Below are 22,484 nucleotides of genomic sequence, written 5' to 3' on the forward strand. Positions count from 1 at the left end.
ACATCCGCAAGCTAAATATACAAAGACACTTTTTATCCCAACCTGCAACTAACCCCAGAGCTACGAGACAGAGTGATATCAGACACTCTGGTCTCTCGAACCCATCACTCTTTAATCCCCCAAATAATACATCCCACTCTATTAATGTCTTTAAGGATGTAGTTTTACATGATTTGGAGAAAATCCCTGTTAAACACATGCATCAGGACCCGGCCATTACCGCGGGCATTGACTCTCTCTGTGATAGAAACAATCTGGTCATTTGCCCGGCCGATAAAGGCGGCAGGACAGTTGTCCTGGATAAGGACGACTACATTGCAGAAATGAAACGTCTATTAGATGACCGAACTACATACAGTACCCTTTCCAAAGACCCTATGAAAGAATATAAATTAGCCGTTTCAGCCCTCATAGATGAGGGTTTTTCCCTCAATATACTCAATCAGAAAGAGAGAGAATTCCTTGTACCTGCAGCTCCCCGATTACCGGTCATCTATTACCTTCCAAAAGTTCACAAAAATCCCACCCATCCCCCTGACCGTCCCATCGTAAGTGGGATAGATTCGGTTACTTCACGAATCGGAAGGTACATAAATTTTTATCTCCAGCCCCTGGTCAAACAGATGCCCTCCTATCTAAAAGACACCAGGGCTGCGATTAATCTATTGGAACGCGTGGAATATCAGGATGGTCTTCTCCTCTCAACTGCTGATGTATCCGCACTATATACATCCATTCCATTAGATCAAGGTTTGGCGGCCGTTAACCTGTTTCTTTCTAGGGATTCCGGCCTTCCTCTCATACACCGTAATTATGTTATGCAGCTACTCAAGTTCGCTACAGAACATAATTACTTCTGGTTCCAAGGTACATACTATTCCCAGATCAAGGGTGTGACCATGGGGGCTAAGTATGCCCCCAGTTTGGCCAACCTTTTTATGGCCCTATGGGAGGAGGATGTCGTCTATTCCCGCAGACCACCTCAGTTGGTTTTGTGGGCTAGGTATATAGACGACGTCCTCCTCCTATGGAAGGGCGACCTCAGATCATTGGAGGAGTATATGGAATATCTAAACACCAATGATAGAAATATCTCCCTTGTTTTGAGGCCAGCTCCGAGACCATCCATTTTATGGACCTAGAGGTGTCTGTGGTTAATCGACAACTGGTTCTCAAAACGTTTTTCAAACCCACGGACCGCAACGGGTATATCCCGGTAGACAGCTGTCACCATCAGCAGTGGCTAAGATCGGTCCCGAAGGGACAGTTTCTTCGGTTACAACGTAACTGTAGTACTATTGATGATTTCCAGTTGCAATCCCAGACCCTCAGAGAAAGATTCATAGAAAAAGGATACAGACCCTCTGACCTTGATGTCACCATAGGGGAGGTTATGAGAGTGGATAGGAATTCACTCTTGGTCGATCTCCCTAGAGTACAGGATGATAACCCTTTCAAATAGTCTTTTTTCACTACATTTTCCATTCAACACAAAGAAGTCAAGAAGATTATGGATAGGCACTGGAAAGTTTTGAAAAACGATTATGTGCTGGGTCCCGTTTTACCAGACCAGGCAGGTATCATTTTTGGGGGTGCACGTTCGGTTCAGGGGGAAATCGCCCCCAATACTATTGATCCTCCCCGGCCCGTTTCTTTATTCCAGGACTGCAAGGGATAGTTTCCTTGCAGAAAGTGCAATGTGTGCCTGCACAACATAAGTGGGAGACGTGTAAGACAGTGACTTTTCACTCTACAGTGACATCTAAGGATTATAGCATGAAACATTTCACTACATGTGCTACCCGACATGTTGTATATCTTATCACATGTCCATGCAAGAGACAATATGTCGGGCGCACAACGAGGGCCTTTTCCATCAGTGTTAACGAACATATTGCGAAAATTAAGAAGGGCTGCATTAAGCACAATGTTCCTCGTCACTACCTTGAATGCCATAACAAGGACCCCACGGGTAATTCATTTTTGATTATATACAAATTTGTCCCCCATTGGAGGGGCGAGTCTTGTCTTAGGGGTGTGTCGCGGCACGAAACATATTGGATTTATGAGCTCAGGTGCTTCTCGCCACACGGTATGAATGTAGAGTGGGATATTAATAGTTTCATCAACCGTGCGTGAGAGGCACCCCCGCTCTCAAGCCGCGACACACCTACCGTCCTTTTCTTTTTCTTTTCTTGTTCTTTGCCTTGCTATACATTGACTTGCTATATGAGGCCAATGGGTTCCTTAATGTTTAATTCATTTCACTTCTCTGGGTTAAGGTTTGAGTTCTTCTTTCCCTTCCCTCCTCCTTCCCCCCAAGTATACCTTAGTGCATGTGAGCCTCATCCTTTGGCCACTCTGTTCCATCCCGTTATTCCAGGACAGTATTGTCTTACCCTGGGTTCTATTTAGGTCAAAATAGATTAGAAGATCGTTTTAGAGTGACCTAGTTAAACATAACCTAGGACATTTATGTCCACTGGATGGTTAGCTTATGTTGCCATTCACTACAATTATGTCAGTTATTCATTTATTGGATGACACCTGCACTGTTACACCACCAGGGGGGTTTGTTCACCACTCTGGCCCTGCTATAGGTTTGTCTGACCAGGTGGTCAACTTGTCTTGTAGCATTGGAAAGAAAAATAAAAGAGGGTGGTGTGGGTGGGGGATTAATGCCCTATGGGGGTTCATTTATTAGTTATTTATTTTAATACTCCAATAGGGTTATGACCTTCTACTTTTTATTATTACTAATATCATTTTCCCTGTCCTCAGGACCTCCGGGCCCCTTTTCCTGTCCGATTGACATGAGGCTTGGAGCGCACGCTCCACGTGGAGGGGTTAAGGAGATACCGGCGGCGCATTGGCTACTGGCGGTTGTCTCCACCTTGTTTACATGATCGGCAGGGCTTGGGACGCAAGCCTTGGTGATTGGACTATGGCCCCCTGGTTACTGCGGTTGTGAGGCTTGGAACGCAAGCTGTGTTGACGGTATGGCATTCATGGCTTTCACACCCAACTGTACTTGTGATCCACCCCTACAATCCGAGGCCGAATGTACCTTGCTAACATATGAGAAATTGTTAATATATATGGCTGGATTTAAATGATACTTCCTACTTCCGGTTCCGCCATAATGTGGGCAGACCTAGTCAATCTAAAATGCTGTATACAGTCTATAAATATGGGCAATGTGGAGAGGCTGTTTTATGCCCCTGTTGAAGACTTTGTAGTTGAAACGCGTAGGGCTGGAGTTTCAGCTTCCCATGTTGCCATTGTTTTATTTGCCTGTGATCACTTTTTATCCTGTAAAGGTTTTTATTCATTAAAACCCCCAATTTTTTGACCTACACCGTGTGGAGCCTTTTTCTTTTTTCCTCCATGACTCCATCCGTAACTGGTTCCTTTTGATCCTTCGGTTCCTGTATCGGAGAGTGTGCGTGGTAATGGTCTGCTTCTGTCAGGGGATGTTATACACAACATCCCATGCAGGTGATCAGATCGCTGGGCTGCACCAAGGAATCAGGGACAAACGAGTAAATAAAGAAAGTATATTTATTGTCAATGATAAAGATACACGTGAAAACAAGACAGCAAACCAAAACAAGTAAATGGTGAAAACACAGCAAACCCCAAAACCCACCTAACTATCTATCTAACTAATATAATACACAAGCAAGGAAACCAACATGAAATAAAAAATAAGGCATGGGCCAAAGCGACAAGGGAACAGAAAACAGGAATAATGAAGCAGACCAAGGAGTAGGGAACAGGAAACAGGGTACAAGGTCAGGATACACAAACGGGGTTCAGGAACAAACAGGAACAGGCTGGAACAAGAGCAGGTACTGGCAGGGACAAGGGCTTAGCAGAGGAATACTGAAGCACTGGAGGTTAGTTCAGGGCAGGTTTATATAGTCCAGCAAAACCATGACAGGTGTGCTTGATGGCAAGTCTGCAGTCCAGGCAGGGAGACCCCTGCTGGTGGCCACTGGAATTACACCCTTTTGGTGCTGAATGTAATAGTGCCACCAGCAGGAGAAACCGGAGATGACACCGTTCCTGACAGTTCCCCCTCCTAAAGGAGTGGCCTCCGGACACTCCATTCAGCCCTGGGTACGACAGTCCGAGTGGGTGCAGAAACACCTTAAAATGTTTCCCTACTGAGTCTGCGGACTTCTTCGCACTTCCAAGGCCAGAGTCTTTTAGTTCACTGGGGGACGTGCCATCAGAGTCTGAAAATAGGACACGTACCCCACCACCCGGGTCAGGAAGTTTGGATCTGGAAATGAAAATTAGCAGGGTAACGGGAAAGAAACCATCGGAGGCAGACCACACAGGAGCATTACATTTAAGCCAGGCGACAGACAGGATTGACCCAGCGGCAAGATGGCCATCAGTCAGGAACAGTTTTAGCAGGCCCCATGTCATCAGGCTGAGCAGAAAGCAGAGGTACATCACGTTGGGTAGTGGCACATCCGCATCGAGCTGGGCAGCAGGCATGGGCACAACAGGCTGAACAGCAGGTGCCTTGGACTGGATAGCAGGTACAGGAACTTCAAACCGGGCAGCTGGTACTGGAACTTCAGACTGGACAGTGGGCACAGGTGCTGGCACATCAGGCAGAACAGCAGGAAATGGCACAACAGGCTGAACAGCAGGTACATCAGACTGGATAGCAGGTACTGGAACTTCAACCCGGGCAGCTGGTACTGGAACTTCAGACTGGACAGTGGGCACAGGTGCTGGCACATCAGGCAGAACAGCAGGTGCAGTGGACTGAATAGCAGGTACTGGAACTTCAAACTGGGCAGCCGGTACTGGAACTTCAGACTGGACAGTGGGCACAGGTGCTGGCACATCAGGCAGAACAGCAGGTACTGGCACAATAGGCTGAACAGTAGGTACATCGGACTGGATAGCAGGTACTGGAACTTCAAACCGGGCAGCTGGTACTGGAACTTCAGACTGGACAGTGGGCACAGGTGCTGGCATATCAGGCAGAACAGCAGGTACTGGCACAATAGGCTGAACAGTAGATACATCGGACTGGATAGCAGGTACTGGAACTTCAAACCGGGCAGCTGGTACTGGAACTTCAGACTGGGCAGCAAGCACAAACACTGGCACATCAGGCAGAACAGCAGGTGCTTTGGACTGGATAGTCGGTACTGGAACTTCAGACTGGGCAGTGGGCACAGGCGCTGGCACATCAGGCAGAACAGCAGGTACTGGCACAACAGGCAGAACAGCAGGTCCATCGGACTGGATAGCAGGTACTGGAACTTCAAACTGGGCAGCTGGTACTGGAACTTCAGACTGGGCAGTGGGCACAGGCGCTGGCACATCAGGCAGAACAGCAGGTACTGGCACAACAGGCAGAACAGCAGGTGCATCGGACTGGATAGCAGGTACTGGAACTTCAACCCGGGCAGCTGGTACTGGAACTTCAGACTGGACAGTGGGCACAGGTGCTGGCACATCAGGCAGAACAGCAGGTGCAGTGGACTGAATAGCAGGTACTGGAACTTCAAACCGGACAGCCGGTACTGGAACTTCAGACTGGGCAGCAAGCACAAACACTGGCACATCAGGCAGAACAGCAGGTGCTTTGGACTGGAAAGTCGGTACTGGAACTTCAGACTGGACAGTGGGCACAGACACTGGCACATCAAGCAGAACAGCAGGTACTGGCACAACAGGCAGAACAGCAGGTCCATCAGACTGGATAGCAGTTACTGGAACTTCAAACCGGGCAGCTGGTACTGGAACTTCAGACTGGACAGTGGGCACAGGTGCTGGCACATCAGGCAGAACAGCAGGTACTGGCACAACAAGCTGAACAGCAGGTGCATCGGACTGGATAGCAGGTACTGGAACTTCAACCCGGGCAGCTGGTACTGGAACTTCAGACTGGACAGTGGGCACAGGTGCTGGCACATCAGGCAGAACAGCAGGTACTGGCACAATAGGCTGAACAGTAGGTATATCGGACTGGATAGCAGGTACTGGAACTTCAAACCGGGCAGCTGGTACTGGAACTTCAGACTGGACAGTGGGCACAGGTGCTGGCACACCAGGCAGAACAGCAGGCACTGGCACAACAGGCTGAACAGCAGGTGCATCGGACTGGATAGCAGGTACTGGAACTTCAAAGCGGGCAGCTGGTACTGGAACTTCACACTGGGCAGCAAGCACAGACATTGGCACATCAGCAGGCATCGGAACATCAGGCTGGGCGGCATACAGGAACACATCAGGCTGGAACAGATCAGCTGGTGGGGAGGCAGGATTGGATACTGGCATGATGGTATGGGTTGGAAAAAACTTCCGCTTCTTTTTGGTTTTAACCACTGGGGATCTATAAGTGGGTACAGGGCTGTAGGTAGTGAATGCAGCTGGTAGAAACGAAGAGTGAAAGGATGGCATAACAGAGGGAGTAGGTTTTGAAGGGAGATTTAGTGGAGCTGATGGAGGCAGTTGAGAAGCAGAAGGGGAGTTAAAGGCAGGGTAGGTGCAGCAGGAGGAAACAGGGTACTGGTATTTCATTGGTAGAAAGGTATATTGGGAGCTAACAGAAGCTGAATGCGACAGACTTGACCAGGCCTGTATTAATGATTGCACTGCATCAGGTTTGCACTTGGCTTGTCTGACCAGAGACTGCACTGATTCAATGCATTTTGCAAGCACCTGCCGAGAACAAGCTGAATATTGTTCAAAAAAAAATGCTGAGTCATCCTCCAACAGCCAAACTAAAGATTCAACCTGAGCTGCACTAAAAGGGGGTATATAGTCATCACCTCCCTCAGCGACATCAGACAGGGCCAACTCAGTACAGATCTTAATTAATGGTTGCACATCTCCAAACAAAAAACTGCCTTGCTCAATAAAAACATGAGCTAGGCGGATGCATTCTAACAATTGTTCCCTAGTGTATTCAGCCAATGTCTGATAACAAAAGTCTCTGTCATCAGTTGCCAGGAGCGATAAATACAAAATACTTTCAAAATCCATCTTTAAAAAATAGCTGGGACTCAGGCCCCAATTCCCAGGTGCAACCGATCTGATTGTATGGCTTCAGTATTCTGTCAGGGGATGTTATACACAACATCCCATGCAGGTGATCAGATCGCTGGGCTGCACCAAGGAATCAGGGACAAACGAGTAAATAAAGAAAGTATATTTATTGTCAATGATAAAGATACACGTGAAAACAAGACAGCAAACCAAAGTAAATGGTGAAAACACAGCAAACCCCAAAACCCACCTAACTATCTATCTAACTAATATAATACACAAGCAAGGAAACCAACATGAAATAAAAAATAAGGCATGGGCCAAAGCGACAAGGGAACAGAAAACAGGAATAATGAAGCAGACCAAGGAGTAGGGAACAGGAAACAGGGTACAAGGTCAGGATACACAAACGGGGTTCAGGAACAAACAGGAACAGGCTGGAACAAGAGCAGGTACTGGCAGGGACAAGGGCTTAGCAGAGGAATACTGAAGCACTGGAGGTTAGTTCAGGGCAGGTTTATATAGTCCAGCAAAACCATGACAGGTGTGCTTGATGGCAAGTCTGCAGTCCAGGCAGGGAGACCCCCGCTGGTGGCCACTGGAATTACACCCTTTTGGTGCTGAATGTAATAGTGCCACCAGCAGGAGAAACCGGAGATGACACCGTTCCTGACAGCTTCCATCCAGGACGGCCCTTCCTTATCGGTGATCGTGACCTAAGGGAAAACACCCGGGCGGATACCACGGGAGGTTACCTCCACAAGCTTTACAGACGTACTGCTATACGGCAGATATGTCCTACAGATCCGGTAAGAGTACCTAATCTTTTCGATGTCTTTGGCGTGTTCCCTGGGGTTACCTTACATCTAAGTTTACAGTCACCTTCCAGGGTCTGAGCTCCTCCTCCGTTTGAGAAGACCTCCATTGATTCTATATTTATGGACTCTGGCCCCAGAGCTTATCATATTGCACTATAGACACTTTTTTTATATATCCCACATGTTCTTGTATTGTGTTGATTCACAATTGTTTCTAGGATTTTTCTAATATTTCATGGACTCATATTTGTTCCATTCATGTTTCTAGTTTATGTTTGGTACCTTAGCGCTGCACTTTTTTATATACGTATAAAAATATATAACAATTTTTAATAATTCACATAAAATACATACATATACAACACATAAAATATGTGGTAGAGAAATATGGGACACAGTGGTTTATCCTAGAGCTGGGGTCTCAAACTCAAATTGCCTGAGGGCCACATGACAAGTTTTCATGTCCCATGGGGGCCGCATGCAAACTTTCAAACTTCAAAAACAATAAACTATATACAGTTGTAGTTACTGCTTGCTACCAGTCACTGCTTACTGCCAGATGCTTGGCAGTGTTTGCTCTGTGTTAGATGAGCCAAGTTTGCTTTAAGTGAGTTAGCAGTTGAGACCCTAACAGCAGACGCATTATTAAACCCAGCATTGGTCTCAGCAAAACGCAGTATTAAACCCAGCATTGGTCTCAGCAAAACGCATTATTAACCACCGGCCAAGGGTTGTGGGGATGAGGCCCTTGTCCTCATCAACATGGGGACCAGGTGCTTTAGGGGGCCGCTACCTCAAAGCACCCTCCCAATGTTGAGGGCATGTGGCCTGGTACGGTTCATGAGGGGGGACGCTCTCTCGTCCCCCCCTCTTTTCCTGCAGCCTGCCAGGTTGTGTGCTCGGATAAGGGTCTGGTATGGATTTTGGATTTTTAATTTTGGTGCGGGGTTCCCCTTAATATCCATACCAGACCTGAAGGGCCTGGTATGGAATTTAGGGGGACTCCCACGACATTTTTTTTTTAAATTTTGATTCGGGGTTCCCCTGTGGGGAAATCCCATGTCGTTTTTATCAATTAACTTTTATGTGTATTGCCGGACCGACAATTCATTAATAGCCGCGAGTAGTTTTAAATGACTTTTTTCCTTTGAAATGTCATTTTGCTGTCGGACTGTTCTAAACACGGGAAACATGCGCCCCTTTACAGGCATACTATAGACACCCCCAGGTACGAAATTTAAAGGAATATTACACTTTTATTGTTTCACTTTAAGCATTAATAAAATCACTGCTCCCAAAAAAAGTCCGTTTTTAAAACTTTTTTTTGCATTGATCCATGTCCCCTGGGCAGGACCCGGGTCCCCAAACACTTTTTATGACAATACCATGCATATAAGCCTTTAAAATTAGCACTTTTGATTTCTCCCATAGACTTTTAAATGGTGTTCCGCGACTTTCGAATTTGCCGCGAACACCCCAAATTGTTCGCTGTTCGGTGAACTGGCGAACAGCCGATGTTAGAGTCAAACATGAGTTCGACTCGAACTCAAAGCTCATCCCTAATTGGGATGTACTATAGTATTAGGTCCCATACTCACATATCAGCCAGTATGCCTCCACTACTATGCGTGTCACCTTAATCCAGATGCTTTTCAATCTATGGAAAAAACCATAGAGTTGGTCCTCCCAGGGTCTTAAAACATTATATTAACACAACTTAGCAAAAGCCTAGGAACTAGCAAGGCTCAATATACCTTGATTGGCTGGTCCAGGATAAGGAAATTAGATCAGAAACATGTGTGCACAGTCACAAGGAGTATCCAGTACTGGCAGGTTTAAACATCCACTGTCTGGGGAGCAGAGTAAGCAAGGATGCCATGAAAACCAGGAGAATGTATACACATATTAAGGCAAAAAAATGATGCAAGCCAAAAAGTGCTGAGTTAAATACCTGGGGGTGCACTGGTTCTAGGTTCCGGGTGTGAGGCTGCAAGTTTGCTGGTTCCAGGGGTATAATGGACGTCTAAAAAGGGAAGAGATATCCAGCGCTGACCCAGAAGGACACAAAATAAAGTAAAACTGCTAGCAGACACTCAAGGCTAATTCAAAATAAAAAGCTCAAAAAGACACAGAAATGAGAAAGTGCTGCGCAATTCTTAAATATCCATAACACTAAAAACAAAACAATCCCAATTAGTGTAAATATAACACATATGAGAGTAAATGAATGTCCATAAAATGAAACAGTCCCAACTGGTGAGTGAAAGGAAACTGCTAAATAACTCGAGTGCACGTGACACATAAGGCAAATCTTCTATCAGGTGTCTGTGATCCCTCCACCACACAGAATGGCCTCTCACCTCCAGGACTCGACCTGAAACAGGTCACATAGCAGTAATGGAACACCAGGCAGGAAATCCTACAGATGGAAAATCCAGTACTCGTCCACAGTCAGTGAGATGTTGCAGCGTGTGTAAGGAAAAAGACACAGCGATCTAATGCTCTCTGTATGCCACTTTATTGTAATATAAAACAATTGATTGTACTTACATGAAGCCGCACTCAGTACCGAGTGCAGGCAGACAAGCATATAATGTTACCAACGAGACGGCCGCGGGTGACATCATGCGTGATCCCTGACCTCCGTACGCATTACGTCCGAAAGCGGGACTTCCTCAGCGCGGGACAGGGCACACACAGACGGTCTGCTTGTTATATATATTGCCATAGTAACCAGCAGTAAGCCAATAGGAGGACTGGATAAAATGGTCAAATGACCAGTTCCATTGCAAACATTCCCATCAGGCTACCACTGAAGTAGAAAATGCAAACTGCTGATGTGTATATAAATACAAATACTAACGCTAATTTATTTAAAATTACATGTAGGGAATATTCATACCTCTCATATGTAAAGAATATAAAACAAAGAAAAAGAAGAAAAAGAGACAAGCGCCCCAACACTTTTCCAACACAGCACACTAATTATATTAAAAGATAAATAAGGTTAAAAATATATAAAAATGTAAATAAATAAACGTCAGTCCACGACCATCTCGATGACAACACCACATACAAGAATCTATAACGGGTATGTACAGAAATTCATATACGGAAGTATATAAATAAAAATTTACACAAATAGCAAAATATTAAAATCTAAAATTAAAAATATGGACAGAGCTAAGGTAAAAAACCAAAAACAACTATCTATTGGAGATGAAACAGTTGGGATCGAAGTCCACATTCATTCCTAAAGGTGACATAACCTTAGTTTCATAAATCCAGAAGGATTCCCTGCGACTCAACTGCCAAATTTAATGGCCACCTCTCCAATGACGGGGGACCTTTTTTATACCCCAAAACTTAAGGCATTTGGGGTCTCTTTGATGACAAGTTCTAAAATGCCTGGAAACGCTATGGGTCTTCACTCCTCTTTTAATGTTGCCAATTTGGGGGGATCAACTACTCCTGGTGCCAAACGGTCCTGAAGGGAAGGTGCTTTACGGTAGATAAACTTGGGATATCGAGGGAGGATAGGTCCCAGAGTCCGATCACATTTAAGAATCGGCCAATGTTTGGCTATAATTCTCTCTAATTTCTTATATTGGATATTGTAATCCAATAGAATTCTAAAACCTGCCCTATTATCTTCAACCTCAGAGGACTTGATCTTATCTGCCACAATGGTACTCCTATCAGTGAGTCTGACTTTCTCAATTTCAGAGTCAATCATGGACTGTGCATACCCTTTCTCCATAAACCTAGCTGCCAAAATCTGGGATAATGATAGAAACTCCTCCTCCGATGTACAATTGCGCCTCAACCGGATAAATTGGCCTTTGGGGATATTACACAGCCATGACCTGTGGTGGCAACTGGTTAAAGGAATGTAAGCATTCCAGTCAGTAGCCTTAAAATAGTTTCCCTCACTCTTGAAAATTTCCAGGTCTAAAAAAGTGATCTGTTGATGATCGATGGTCCAAGTGAGCTGAATATTTTTATTGTTGTTATTAAGTTTATCCATAAATGACTGGAGGCTAGACCTATCCCCCTCCCAAACCATAATTAAATCGTCTATGTACCTCTTGTAGCATAATAACTGAGGGGTAGGGTCATAGAATATAACATCCTCCTCCCAGTGGGCCATAAATAAATTGGCCACACTGGGAGCAAAACGTGCGCCCATAGCCACGCCAGGTATCTGCAAAAAGTAGTCCCCACTGAACCAAAAATAGTTGTTAAACAGACAGAACTCAAGACTCTCTAATAAAAACAAAACATGTTCATCAGATAAATCGGTGGCTGCTAAAGCCCATTTAACTGAAATGAGAGCTTCCCTATGATCAATTATGGTATAAAGTGATTCCACGTCAGCAGTAATCAAAATGCTAGAGAGGGTACATGGGATGTTTTTTCTAGGGACACCAATTATTCCAACCAGGGAGATTTGAGTTATTGGGAATTGGGTTATTTATGTGAGAAGAAAATAAAAACTTGGTGGGATATTTTGTCCTTTGAGCAGTATTTATTGGCTCAGATAATACCCAGGCATTTGCGGTGGGATTTACCGCCCAATGATGGGCTATTTGATGATGAATCACACAAGGAATGGTGCAATTTCTTTGTAGATAAAAATTTTGAGCTTCTTAGACTGTTGCTTTCCCGTAAACAAAGGAAAAAGAAATGGTTGGAAAGCCAGATTAAGGAGATCACTGACCGTATTGAAACCCATAAGGGATCCACTGAATTTATCCAATTATCAGGGGAATTAAAATCTAAACTTATTAAATGGGACAAAGAGGCACGAGACAAAAAGAGCAAGAAATTCCTACTTGATCTGAATGATTTTGATGGTAAACAGATCTTTAAATGGCAATCTCTTGAGTTATCACAACCTGTGAATTTAGATTGTTTATGGATACTACCGAATATCCCTGCTCATGTGAACCATACTCAGGATGCATCTGAGACACTATCTTATCAATCCCAAGATATACCCGGTAATACTAATACTCCAAGACGTAGTGGTCGGGGAGCTCCCAAATCTAAGAGACGTGGCGGAGGTAGAGGGAATTATCACCCCTATTCAGTCCCTTCCCATAGTAATGATGAACATTATCCATCATACTCTGACCACTACACATGGAAAACTGTTCCATCTAGAGGAAGAGGACATTTGCAGGGTAGGGGTAATCACTAATCTAGGGGAGCCCCAATATCTACCTATAACAGCTATGCCCCTCTACAAAATCACTGGGAGGATCAAGAATATAGTCAGGTCCATTTTTTAGGTCAGGAGAGGACCCCTTGGAGGGGACCTCCTCCACATACAACAGTATGGGTGAGAGAAACAAAAGAACATTGGATCCCCCAAAATAAAAGAAACGGACAAGTCAGCCTAAAAAGAAAAAGCAGAGAGGATGCAGGGGGGGGGGATGAGCCCAAAAGGCAAAGACCCCATTAGGTACTGGGATTTTCAATTTAAGTGGTACTCCGTTGACAGATGATGAGACTAGGGTTCTAGATAAGGGTTTAAAGTTTGCCCCTATTCGAAATCTGAATAAATTTCAGGCCTATGTTAATGTACAGAAATACATCAGGAATTTAAATATTAAAAAATATTTTTTATCCAATCCGATCCAGCGGAATTTTTCCCAATCCCAATCTGGTTCCATGCATTCCAATTTACAGAACAGATCTGTTTTCAACCCACTATGCAGTGACAATAGACATCTAGAGGTCTTCAGAAATATGGTCTGTAATGACCTTGATCATCTTAAAATTAAGAAAGTCAGAGACTCCCAAGTTATAAAAAGAGGTATATCCTCTTTGGAACTAAGAAAGGATATAGTGATATAGTTACTCAGCAAAGCCTATTAATCTGAAATGCTCCGGCTATTGAATGACCAGAATACTTATCGACTACTCAGGGGTGATCCCATGTTGATGTTTAAGAATAGTTTACATGCTTTGGTAGAAGATGGGAAAAGTAAAGGAATCTTGAATTCCAAGGAGGCATCCTATCTTGATCCCTTTTACTGTAGGACTCCTGTTATTTACATTTTACCAAAAATGCACAAGAACTCTGAATAACCGCCTGGCCGTCCAATTGTGAATGGAATTGATTTGGTTACCTCTAGGTTAGGCCAATATCTTGATTTCTTTTTGCAACCACTTGTCACTAAAACCAAGGCCTACTTACGAGATACTAAACAGATTCTTCAGATTTTGCATACCCTCCCATGTACCCCCTCTAGCATTTTGATTACTGCTGTCGTGGGATCACTTTATACCATAGTTGATCATAGGGAATCATTTCAGTTAAATGGGCTTTAGCAGCCACCGATTTATCTGATGAACATGTTTTGTTTTTATTAGAGAGTCTTGAGTTCTGTCTGTTGAACAACTATTTTTGGTTCAGTGGGGACTACTTTTTGCAGATACGTGGTGTGGCTATGGGCACACGTTTTGCTCCCAGTGTGGCCAATTTATTTATGGCCCACTGGGAGGAGGATGTTATATTCCATGACCCTCCCCCTCAGTTATTATGCTACAAGAGGAACATAGACGATTTAATTATGGTTTGGGAGGGGGATAGGTCTAGCCTCCAGTCATTTATGGATAAACCTAATAACAACGATAAAAATATTCAGCTCACTTGGATCAGACTCTGGTACCTATCATCCCTCGATATCCCAAGTTTATCTACCATAAAGCACCTTCCCTTCGGGACCGTTTGGCACCAGGAGTAGTTGATCCACCCAAATTGGCGGACAATAAGCTTTTTAGCTTTTTGTCTGGTTTCTATGCGTGTGGCAGATGTGCTACCTGCAAGAGTGCTAGCAGAAACATCAAGAAGCATAAAGAATTTGTTTCTAATGTCACGCATAAATGTTATCAGATTGAAAGCCTTATCACATGTTCATCCGTAGGGGTGGTATACATGCTTGAGTGCGATTTTGGCCTACAGTATGTGGGCCGCACTTCAAGAGCACTACATGTACGGGTGGGTGAACATATTAGCAACATTAAAAGAGGAGTGACGACCCATAGCGTTTCCAGGCATTTTAGAACTTGTCATCAAAGAGACCCCAAATGCCTTAAGTTTTGGGGTATAGAAAAGGTCCCCCATCATTGGAGAGGTGGCCATTATATTAGACAGTTGAGTCGCAGAGAATCCTTCTGGATCTATGAAACTAAGGTTATGTCACCTTTAGGAATGAATGTAGACTTCGATCTCAACTGTTTTATCTCCAATAGATAGTTGTTTTTGTTTTTTTACCTTAGCTCTGTCCATATTTTTAAATTTTAGATTTTAATATTTTGCTATTTGTGTAAATTTTCATTTATATACTTCCGTATATGAATTTCTGTACATACCCATTATAGATTCTTGTATGTGGTGTTGTCGAGATGGCCGTGGACTGACGTTTATTTATTTACATTTTTATATATTTTTAACCTTATTTATATTTTAATTAGTGTGCTGTGTTGGAAAAGTTTTCCTGCTTCATATTTATACATATGGGGGCGCTTGTTTCTTTTTCTTCTTTTTCTTTGTTTTATATTCTTTACATATGAGAGGTATGAATATTCCCTACATGTAATTTAAATAAATTAGCGCTAGTATTTGTATTTATATACACATCAGCACTTTGCATTTTCTACTTTAGTGGTAGCCTGATGGGAATGTTTGCAATGGAACTGGTCATTTGACCATTTTATCCAGTCCTCCTATTGGCTTACTGCTGGTTACCATGGCAATATACTGTATATAACAAGCGGGCCATCTGTGTGTACCCTGCCCAGTGCTGAGGAAGTCCCGCCTTCGGACGTAACGCATACGGGGGTCAGGGATCACACATGACGTCACCCGTGGCCATCTCGTTCGTAACATTATACGCTTGTCTGCCTGCAGTCGGTACTGAGTGCGGCTTCATGTAAGTACAATCAATTGTTTTATATTTCAATAAAGTGGCATACAGAGAGCATTAGATCGCTGTGACTTTTTCCTTACACACGCTGCAACATCTCACTGACTGTGGACGAGTACTGGATTTTCCATCTGTAGGATTTCCTGCCTGGTGTTCCATTACTGCTATGTGACCTGTTTCAGGTCGAGTCCTGGAGGTGAGAGGCCATTCTGTGTGGTGCAGGGATCACAGACACCTGATAGAAGATTTGCCTTATGTCGAGTTATTTAGCAGTTTCCTTTCACTCACCAGTTGGGACTGTTTCATTTTATGGATATTCATTTACTCTCATATGTGTTATATTTACACTAATTGGGATTGTTTTGCTTTTAGTGTTATGGACATTTAAGAATTGCGCAGCACTTTCTCATTTTTATGTTTTTTTGTATAATGGACGTCAGCTTCCCTCAGAGCGTCTGGGTAACGTTGTCCTGACTCCTCTATATGTACACGCCGACTCAGCTCCATCAGACTGGCGTCTGACGTCACTCAGCCTGTCCGCTGGTGCACCGTGCATGCGCGGACAGGCGCATGCGCACTAGAGTACCAGACATTCCGATCCTTGTGCCTGCCGTCTGCGGCGGCTGCAGTGCGCCTAGGGGACACAGATGGAGAGTGTCTCCAAATTGCCGTGGGTCGATGCATGGCCCCCCATCCTAGGTCATGGTGGCCCAGGAGGGTGGGTTGCAGCCCCAACGGCTTGGGTGGCCACGCATCCCTACCGTGTCCACAGTGGTGTTCCGCAGCTGATGCCCCCAGTGGCCAAAAAGGGGAACTGTTGTCAAAATTCCCGGTCATAAGAGCGGAGAGACACATGTATATATATACCTATATACACATAAACATCATGACACAATGCCAGGACACAAGTTCCCGGCAAATACAATTATTCAAATCTAGCAGTCCAGTGTAAATTGGACAATTGCTATACTTATACACATTATTTGTTGGAACATTGACTTCAAAAGGCATTTGATAGTTGAATTTATGAGGGATGGCACAGTGGTGTAGTGGTAGCACTCTCACCTAGCAGTAAGAAGGGTCACTGGACTACCTGCTTGGAGTTTGCATGTTCTCCCTGTGCCTGCGTGGGTTTCCTCCGGGTACTCCGGTTTCCTCCCACACTCCAAAGATATGCTGGTAGGTTAATTGGATCCTGTCTAAATTGTCCCTAGTATGCATGAATGTGAGTTGGGGACCTTAGATTGTAAGCTCCTTGAGGGTAGGGACTGATGTGAATGTACAATGTATATGTAAAGCGTTGCGTAAATTGACAGCGCTATATAAGTACCTGAAATAAATAAATAAAATAAAAACAATTTGTATGCAGAATAATTTCATAATTATTGCAAGTTGTCAGGGCCAACAGGATGAATACACATACATGATTGTTATAGTTTGGTATATGACACACGTAATATATTGTAAATGCTTGACCAGGGATCAAAGAGGCCACCTCAAAGGTTCCTCAAAGGAAGGGCCGGTATGTTAGTACCTCGTTGATGCCTGGTGGCTTAGTCGCTTCAAGGCGCTCAATCCAGAATGTTTCCTTCTGCGGAATGCGTTTGTCCCATATTTCCGCCACGTGGGTCCTCATGTATTACCTCCAAAACAATAAAATGGACAAGAGAAACATCAAACTTATGATATAGACCCAGGTGGCCGCTGACTGGTGTAAGCATTTTTGCAAATTGGGAGTAGTAAATATGGTCATATATGCGTTGTTTTAGTTGGCGGATTGTCTTGCCTAGACTAAATTATTTTATTAAAATAATTAATTAATTTTCGTAGACTAAATTAATACTATTTTATTCTACTAAAACTAACACAATTGAGATGACTAAAACTAAAATGGCATTTTAGTCAAAAGACTATGACTAAATCTATATTGAAATCTGATGTCAAAATTAACACCGCACTACTAAATAAGAATATGTAGGGGGCATCTACTAAGTTGCTAAAATAAAAAAAAATAAAAGGCTTTTCTTATTTTTTTTCTTAATATTTAATGTTGGTAATATATTCAGGTAACATGTGCAATGGCATTACAGCCAATAGAGTTTACAATTTTTTTTTTTTTTTTTATATTTTCATATTGCACTTCTGCTTGTCAAAAAGCAATATTTTTGTTTGTTTATTGGTTTTATTTATAAAGACGTGATATACACAATGGCTAAATCTGTGTCTGTCGTGCAAAAATTTTGCTGTTAAAATTGACACTGCTGGGCAGAGCAGTTGCCCCACTGCATACTAACCACAGGGGCACCACGACATCACCACCATTCACAGAATGCTTTGTATTTTTTTCCATTAATTGGATGAGGTGGAGATTGTGATGTCCTCTCCATCTCATCCAGTTAGAGAATGCCTTGTATTCATTGAAAAAAATTTAAATACAAGGTGTTCTATGAATGGTTGATGTGCTGATCAAGTGACCCCCCTGTGTTCACTATGCAGAAGGGTATCCTCTTGGTACAGGACACAGAGGACTGCGGTGATCACTGTAGTAATGCCAACTACTACAGAGATTCTCCACTTCCACAATGATCTCTCGGGTATGGAATAGGTGCACACACATTGGCCCAAGATAATCAAAAGTAACTTTGCAGTAAAAACCATACCAGACATTCAGCTTTATTTTCTATCTTGAGCCAGTCAGTAATTAAAGTTAAAGTTGACAACCTCAAGATTTGGTCTTTTATGTGATCACTCACTGGTAATGAAATTCTGAATTAGGAAGTGCTCATGTCTCTGATAGGTGGGCAGATTTACTATAAATTAAGCTGAATTCAAGACCAACCTTTGCTGAGAGCTCATACAGTTTATAAATAACAAAAATACATATTTTTCATTACAGTCTTTTGAGAAATTTGGAAATTGGTAAATATCAGAAGTGATTTTTCCAATTATAGAATCGTCTTGTGCTGAATGGATCAGGCAAATGGTGTGGGGCAAAGTTGACCAGATGATGACCAAGGTTTCTTATAATATCCATCTATTGGTTCCTGGTGTGTTAAAGTGGTTTTAAACCTCAGACATGAAATATGAACAAAGTATATCCCTCTATAGTGTGTACTTGTCTCAGTCCAGGGCACTAAGTGTCATTTCTGTCCACTGTCTCGTTCCTCTGCTATCAGCATGAGTCACTTCTGGTGACTTTTCCTGACACCAAGAGAAAAATGGTGACAGGGGAGGGACCTCCAGCAGATTGACAGCCTCAGATGTGTTCCTGGGTGAAGGAGGGTGTGTCCCTTCCCACCAATCAGCTCTCAGAGCTCCCCTCACTGATGTAACTTTAGCTCTCTGTCTGCTGCTTTTCAGAGCTGAGAGATCCTGTGTAAATTCTGCACTTTGAATGGATTTAGGAGGAAGACGGCTGTAGATAAACGGGTAAAACTTATGTAGGAGGATTTGTTTCTTCTCTGTATATCACCTAAGGCCAGTCACTTCACTAGGTATATGTGAGTTTTTATAACCACTTTAAGTCATCTTGGTGTCCTTGCAGGCTTGCTTAGTTATCAATATTTAAGTTATAATGTGTAAATTTGGGAACTTTGTATAGTTTGAAAACATAAGAGCTGGAATTTTCATGTAAAAGGAACAAATAACTGAGTGCATTCTTTATCAATGAATTTGCTCATATAGGAGTCACAGTAATGGACATTGAAGGTCCTACTAAGCTGATTGCTGGAGAAGAAACATCTCTATACTGTAAAGCCACCAATTGCCCAGAGAACACGAGTGTGACTTGGCTGGAGAAGAGAGGAGGACAAGTCTATGAGATCCCAGAGTCCCATGGAGGAGATAAGGAGGAAGAGGAGAGACTGATGGACACACAGTATGGGGTCATATCATGCAGAGAGGGACCAAACTTCACATCTTCACTGAAGTTCAGACCCAGTGTGACCAATCACAAAGATGTGACCTTCATCTGTAGATATAGCTGTGGGGAAGAGAAGAAAGAGAAAACATTTCCCTGCAGAGCTATTTATGGTGAGGAGTGTCTATTATTACATAGATGGATATTGTTACCTGTTGTGTACTAATGGTGCAATCATGGTAAAACTGGACTAATACAATCCAATCACCAATATTCACAGATCATACCCTGTTGTTTTTATTAGGGTCATGTGACGCAAAACAAAATAACTTAACATGGTATTTTTATATGGAATTTTTTTTATCTGACTTTCTTTCTTTAAAATGGAAATCCAGAAAAAGTTTCCATGAACAGATTTATGTTCACACTGTAGAGATGCGGGAACCAGCGCGATTCCAGCGCCGGTTCTCCCATTGCATCTCTTCTTCAGGCAGTTCACACTGCCTTCTGCAAACCACAATACAAGGTAATGACACCCCCAGATCGGTTCACAAATCGCAGTGTGAACTGTGGATTCGGACAGGAATCGGATCGTATGGGTGACAACACCCACGTGATCCGATTCCAATGCTGGGAAAAAAAAGTCCCTGCACATTTTCTGTGTGAATCCAATGCGAGTTCAGCCTTACAACTGTATACAACTGTATGGCTGAACTCGCATTGCACAGACATCACATGTGCAGGTGCGAATCACAAGTGATGTCTGTGTTCGCATCAGTCTGAACCCAGGGGAATACGTGTCACACTGCCACCCTTGTGTTCTTTGCTGGAAACACTGTAGAGAAGTCTTTGCTGTCCCATTAGTTGAGCTGTTACCTGCAGTTTCCAGCCATGGAACTATTCCTTGAGTTCAAGTCATCATCTAACAATAGTTTATCATCAAAGAATCCCACCCAGTCAATAGCTTTCCCATTCCTGCTAAAGAATTGGGTCGGTAAGTTGGCCAGGAATTCCACAGAATTTTCTCATATACCGTACATATAGAGTGATTTTCCATAGGCAATGGAGGACATTAAGACTGCTTTACACCAGACTATATCTTACAAATTCGAGTGAAACTACCCTTTACCATGGGGTCTATGTGTAAAAAATAGAATGCCCACAGCTGCCACAAATAATCATTGTGATTTGACTAATAGGTTAATTTCTTATGATCGTAAGCTCCATCTAGTGGTCAAAATACAGTATTTTCCTTTACTAAGGTATTTAAAAAAAATACTACATTATGGCCTCTAGATGGAGATGCCAATTATATGGGGAAAAAAAACTATAAGGCAAATTACAATGATTATTCACCATCACTGTGCAAATGGTTGAGACATTCATACAGTAATTATGAATGTCTCAAGTATTTTTTTTTGTAAATAGACCTTTATGTGATTTAGTCTTATAGCAGACTATAAAGGTATAGATACTTACATTCTTCATGTGAAAAATATTTTACTCATCATGTTTGTCGTATCATTTCAGCTAAGCCTCAGCTTGTACAGCCGATATCAAGAAGTTTAATTGTTTCAGGAGTGCTGAAATTTTTGGTCACTCTGGAGAATTTTTACCCCAGAGATATCACAATCAGATGGACACGGGGAATAGGGGAGCCTCAAGAAGCCTTATCATCCACAGAGACAATCACAGATATTCCTGATGGGACATCTAATGTGTACAGTGAGGTCACAATTCCCGAAGAGCTCCTGAAGGATCCAGAATTCAGACTGCGAGTGACCTGGGAACATGAATCTCTGGACACCCCGGGACATAAGGATCTGTCTATCAGAGACTCAGGTGATCTACATGAGGTTGTTACCAACAAATATATAGATCTGTCAGCTAGAATCTATAAAAAAAAACACAGGTGGTGCAAAATAAGGGCCTTTCTGTATAGACAATAGACAGTAATATTGATCAGTAAACAATCTATTCAGATCAAATCTGAGCCATCCTCACATAGAAAGATCCAAAAGATAAGTGTGATTGGGATATCAAGGCACATAGAACTGCACATCAAAATGATATCACCAATTTATATAAAACTCAAACATTTATTACAAAATTTCTAAAAAAAAAAAAGTTTTGTGCAGATAAAAAATACATGGTTGACACAACAGATATATCATCACCCTTATCTAGACATTATTAGGTCATCTCACACAGGGGCGGATCCAGAGTCTAATCTCAGGAGGGGCACTTCCAACATTTTTGCAGGCAATTTGTTGGGGCAATGGCTGGTGTTGGCGCTTCAATCATCATGGCACTATGGTTAATATGGTGTCAGTATGATTGAAGCGCATTATTTCTATTATTACATTGTAATATGAAATGAAATAGTTCAACTCACCATAATGCAGAATCTGTGGGAGCCCAGAGTGTGTCAATTGCCACCAGATGCAGAGTGTCCCTGTTGTTCCAGAGTGAGGCCTGCACAGTAATGGTAGCCATGAGAGACAGTGGCGTCTCCAGCTTTCAAATTTAGGGGGGGCACATGGGGGGACAGGGACAAAAGTAGGGGGGCCAACTATAAAATGCAGCCAGGTGGAGGGGAGGACAGTGGATGCAGTCAGGTGGAGGGGTGGACAGGGTGGGAGCAGCCAGGTGGAGGGGAGGACAGGGTGGATGCAGCCAGGTGGAGGGGAGGACAGGGTGGATGCAGCCAGGTGGAGGAGAGGATAGGATGGATGCAGCCAGGTGCAGGGGAGGAAAGGGTGGATGCAGCCAGGTGGAGGGGAAGACAGGGTGGCTGCAGCCAGGAGGAGGGGAGTACAGGGTGGATGCAGTCAGATAGAGGTGAGG

At 43.3% G+C, this 22,484-nt stretch overlaps 1 protein-coding gene across 1 annotated transcript in view; it reads left to right on the plus strand.

The window, feature by feature from the left end:
- LOC141148577 (uncharacterized) overlaps positions 1-22,484 on the plus strand; it is a 129,530-nt gene that overhangs the window by 41,352 nt on the left and 65,694 nt on the right. Inside the window, exons 5-6 of the mRNA XM_073636139.1 lie at positions 19,463-19,810; positions 21,168-21,479. Coding sequence (XP_073492240.1) covers positions 19,463-19,810; positions 21,168-21,479 — 660 coding nt within the window. The remainder of the gene's footprint in view (positions 1-19,462; positions 19,811-21,167; positions 21,480-22,484) is intronic.

This window comes from Aquarana catesbeiana, linkage group LG06, assembly GCF_042186555.1.
Source record: "Aquarana catesbeiana isolate 2022-GZ linkage group LG06, ASM4218655v1, whole genome shotgun sequence".
NCBI lineage: Eukaryota > Metazoa > Chordata > Amphibia > Anura > Ranidae > Aquarana > Aquarana catesbeiana.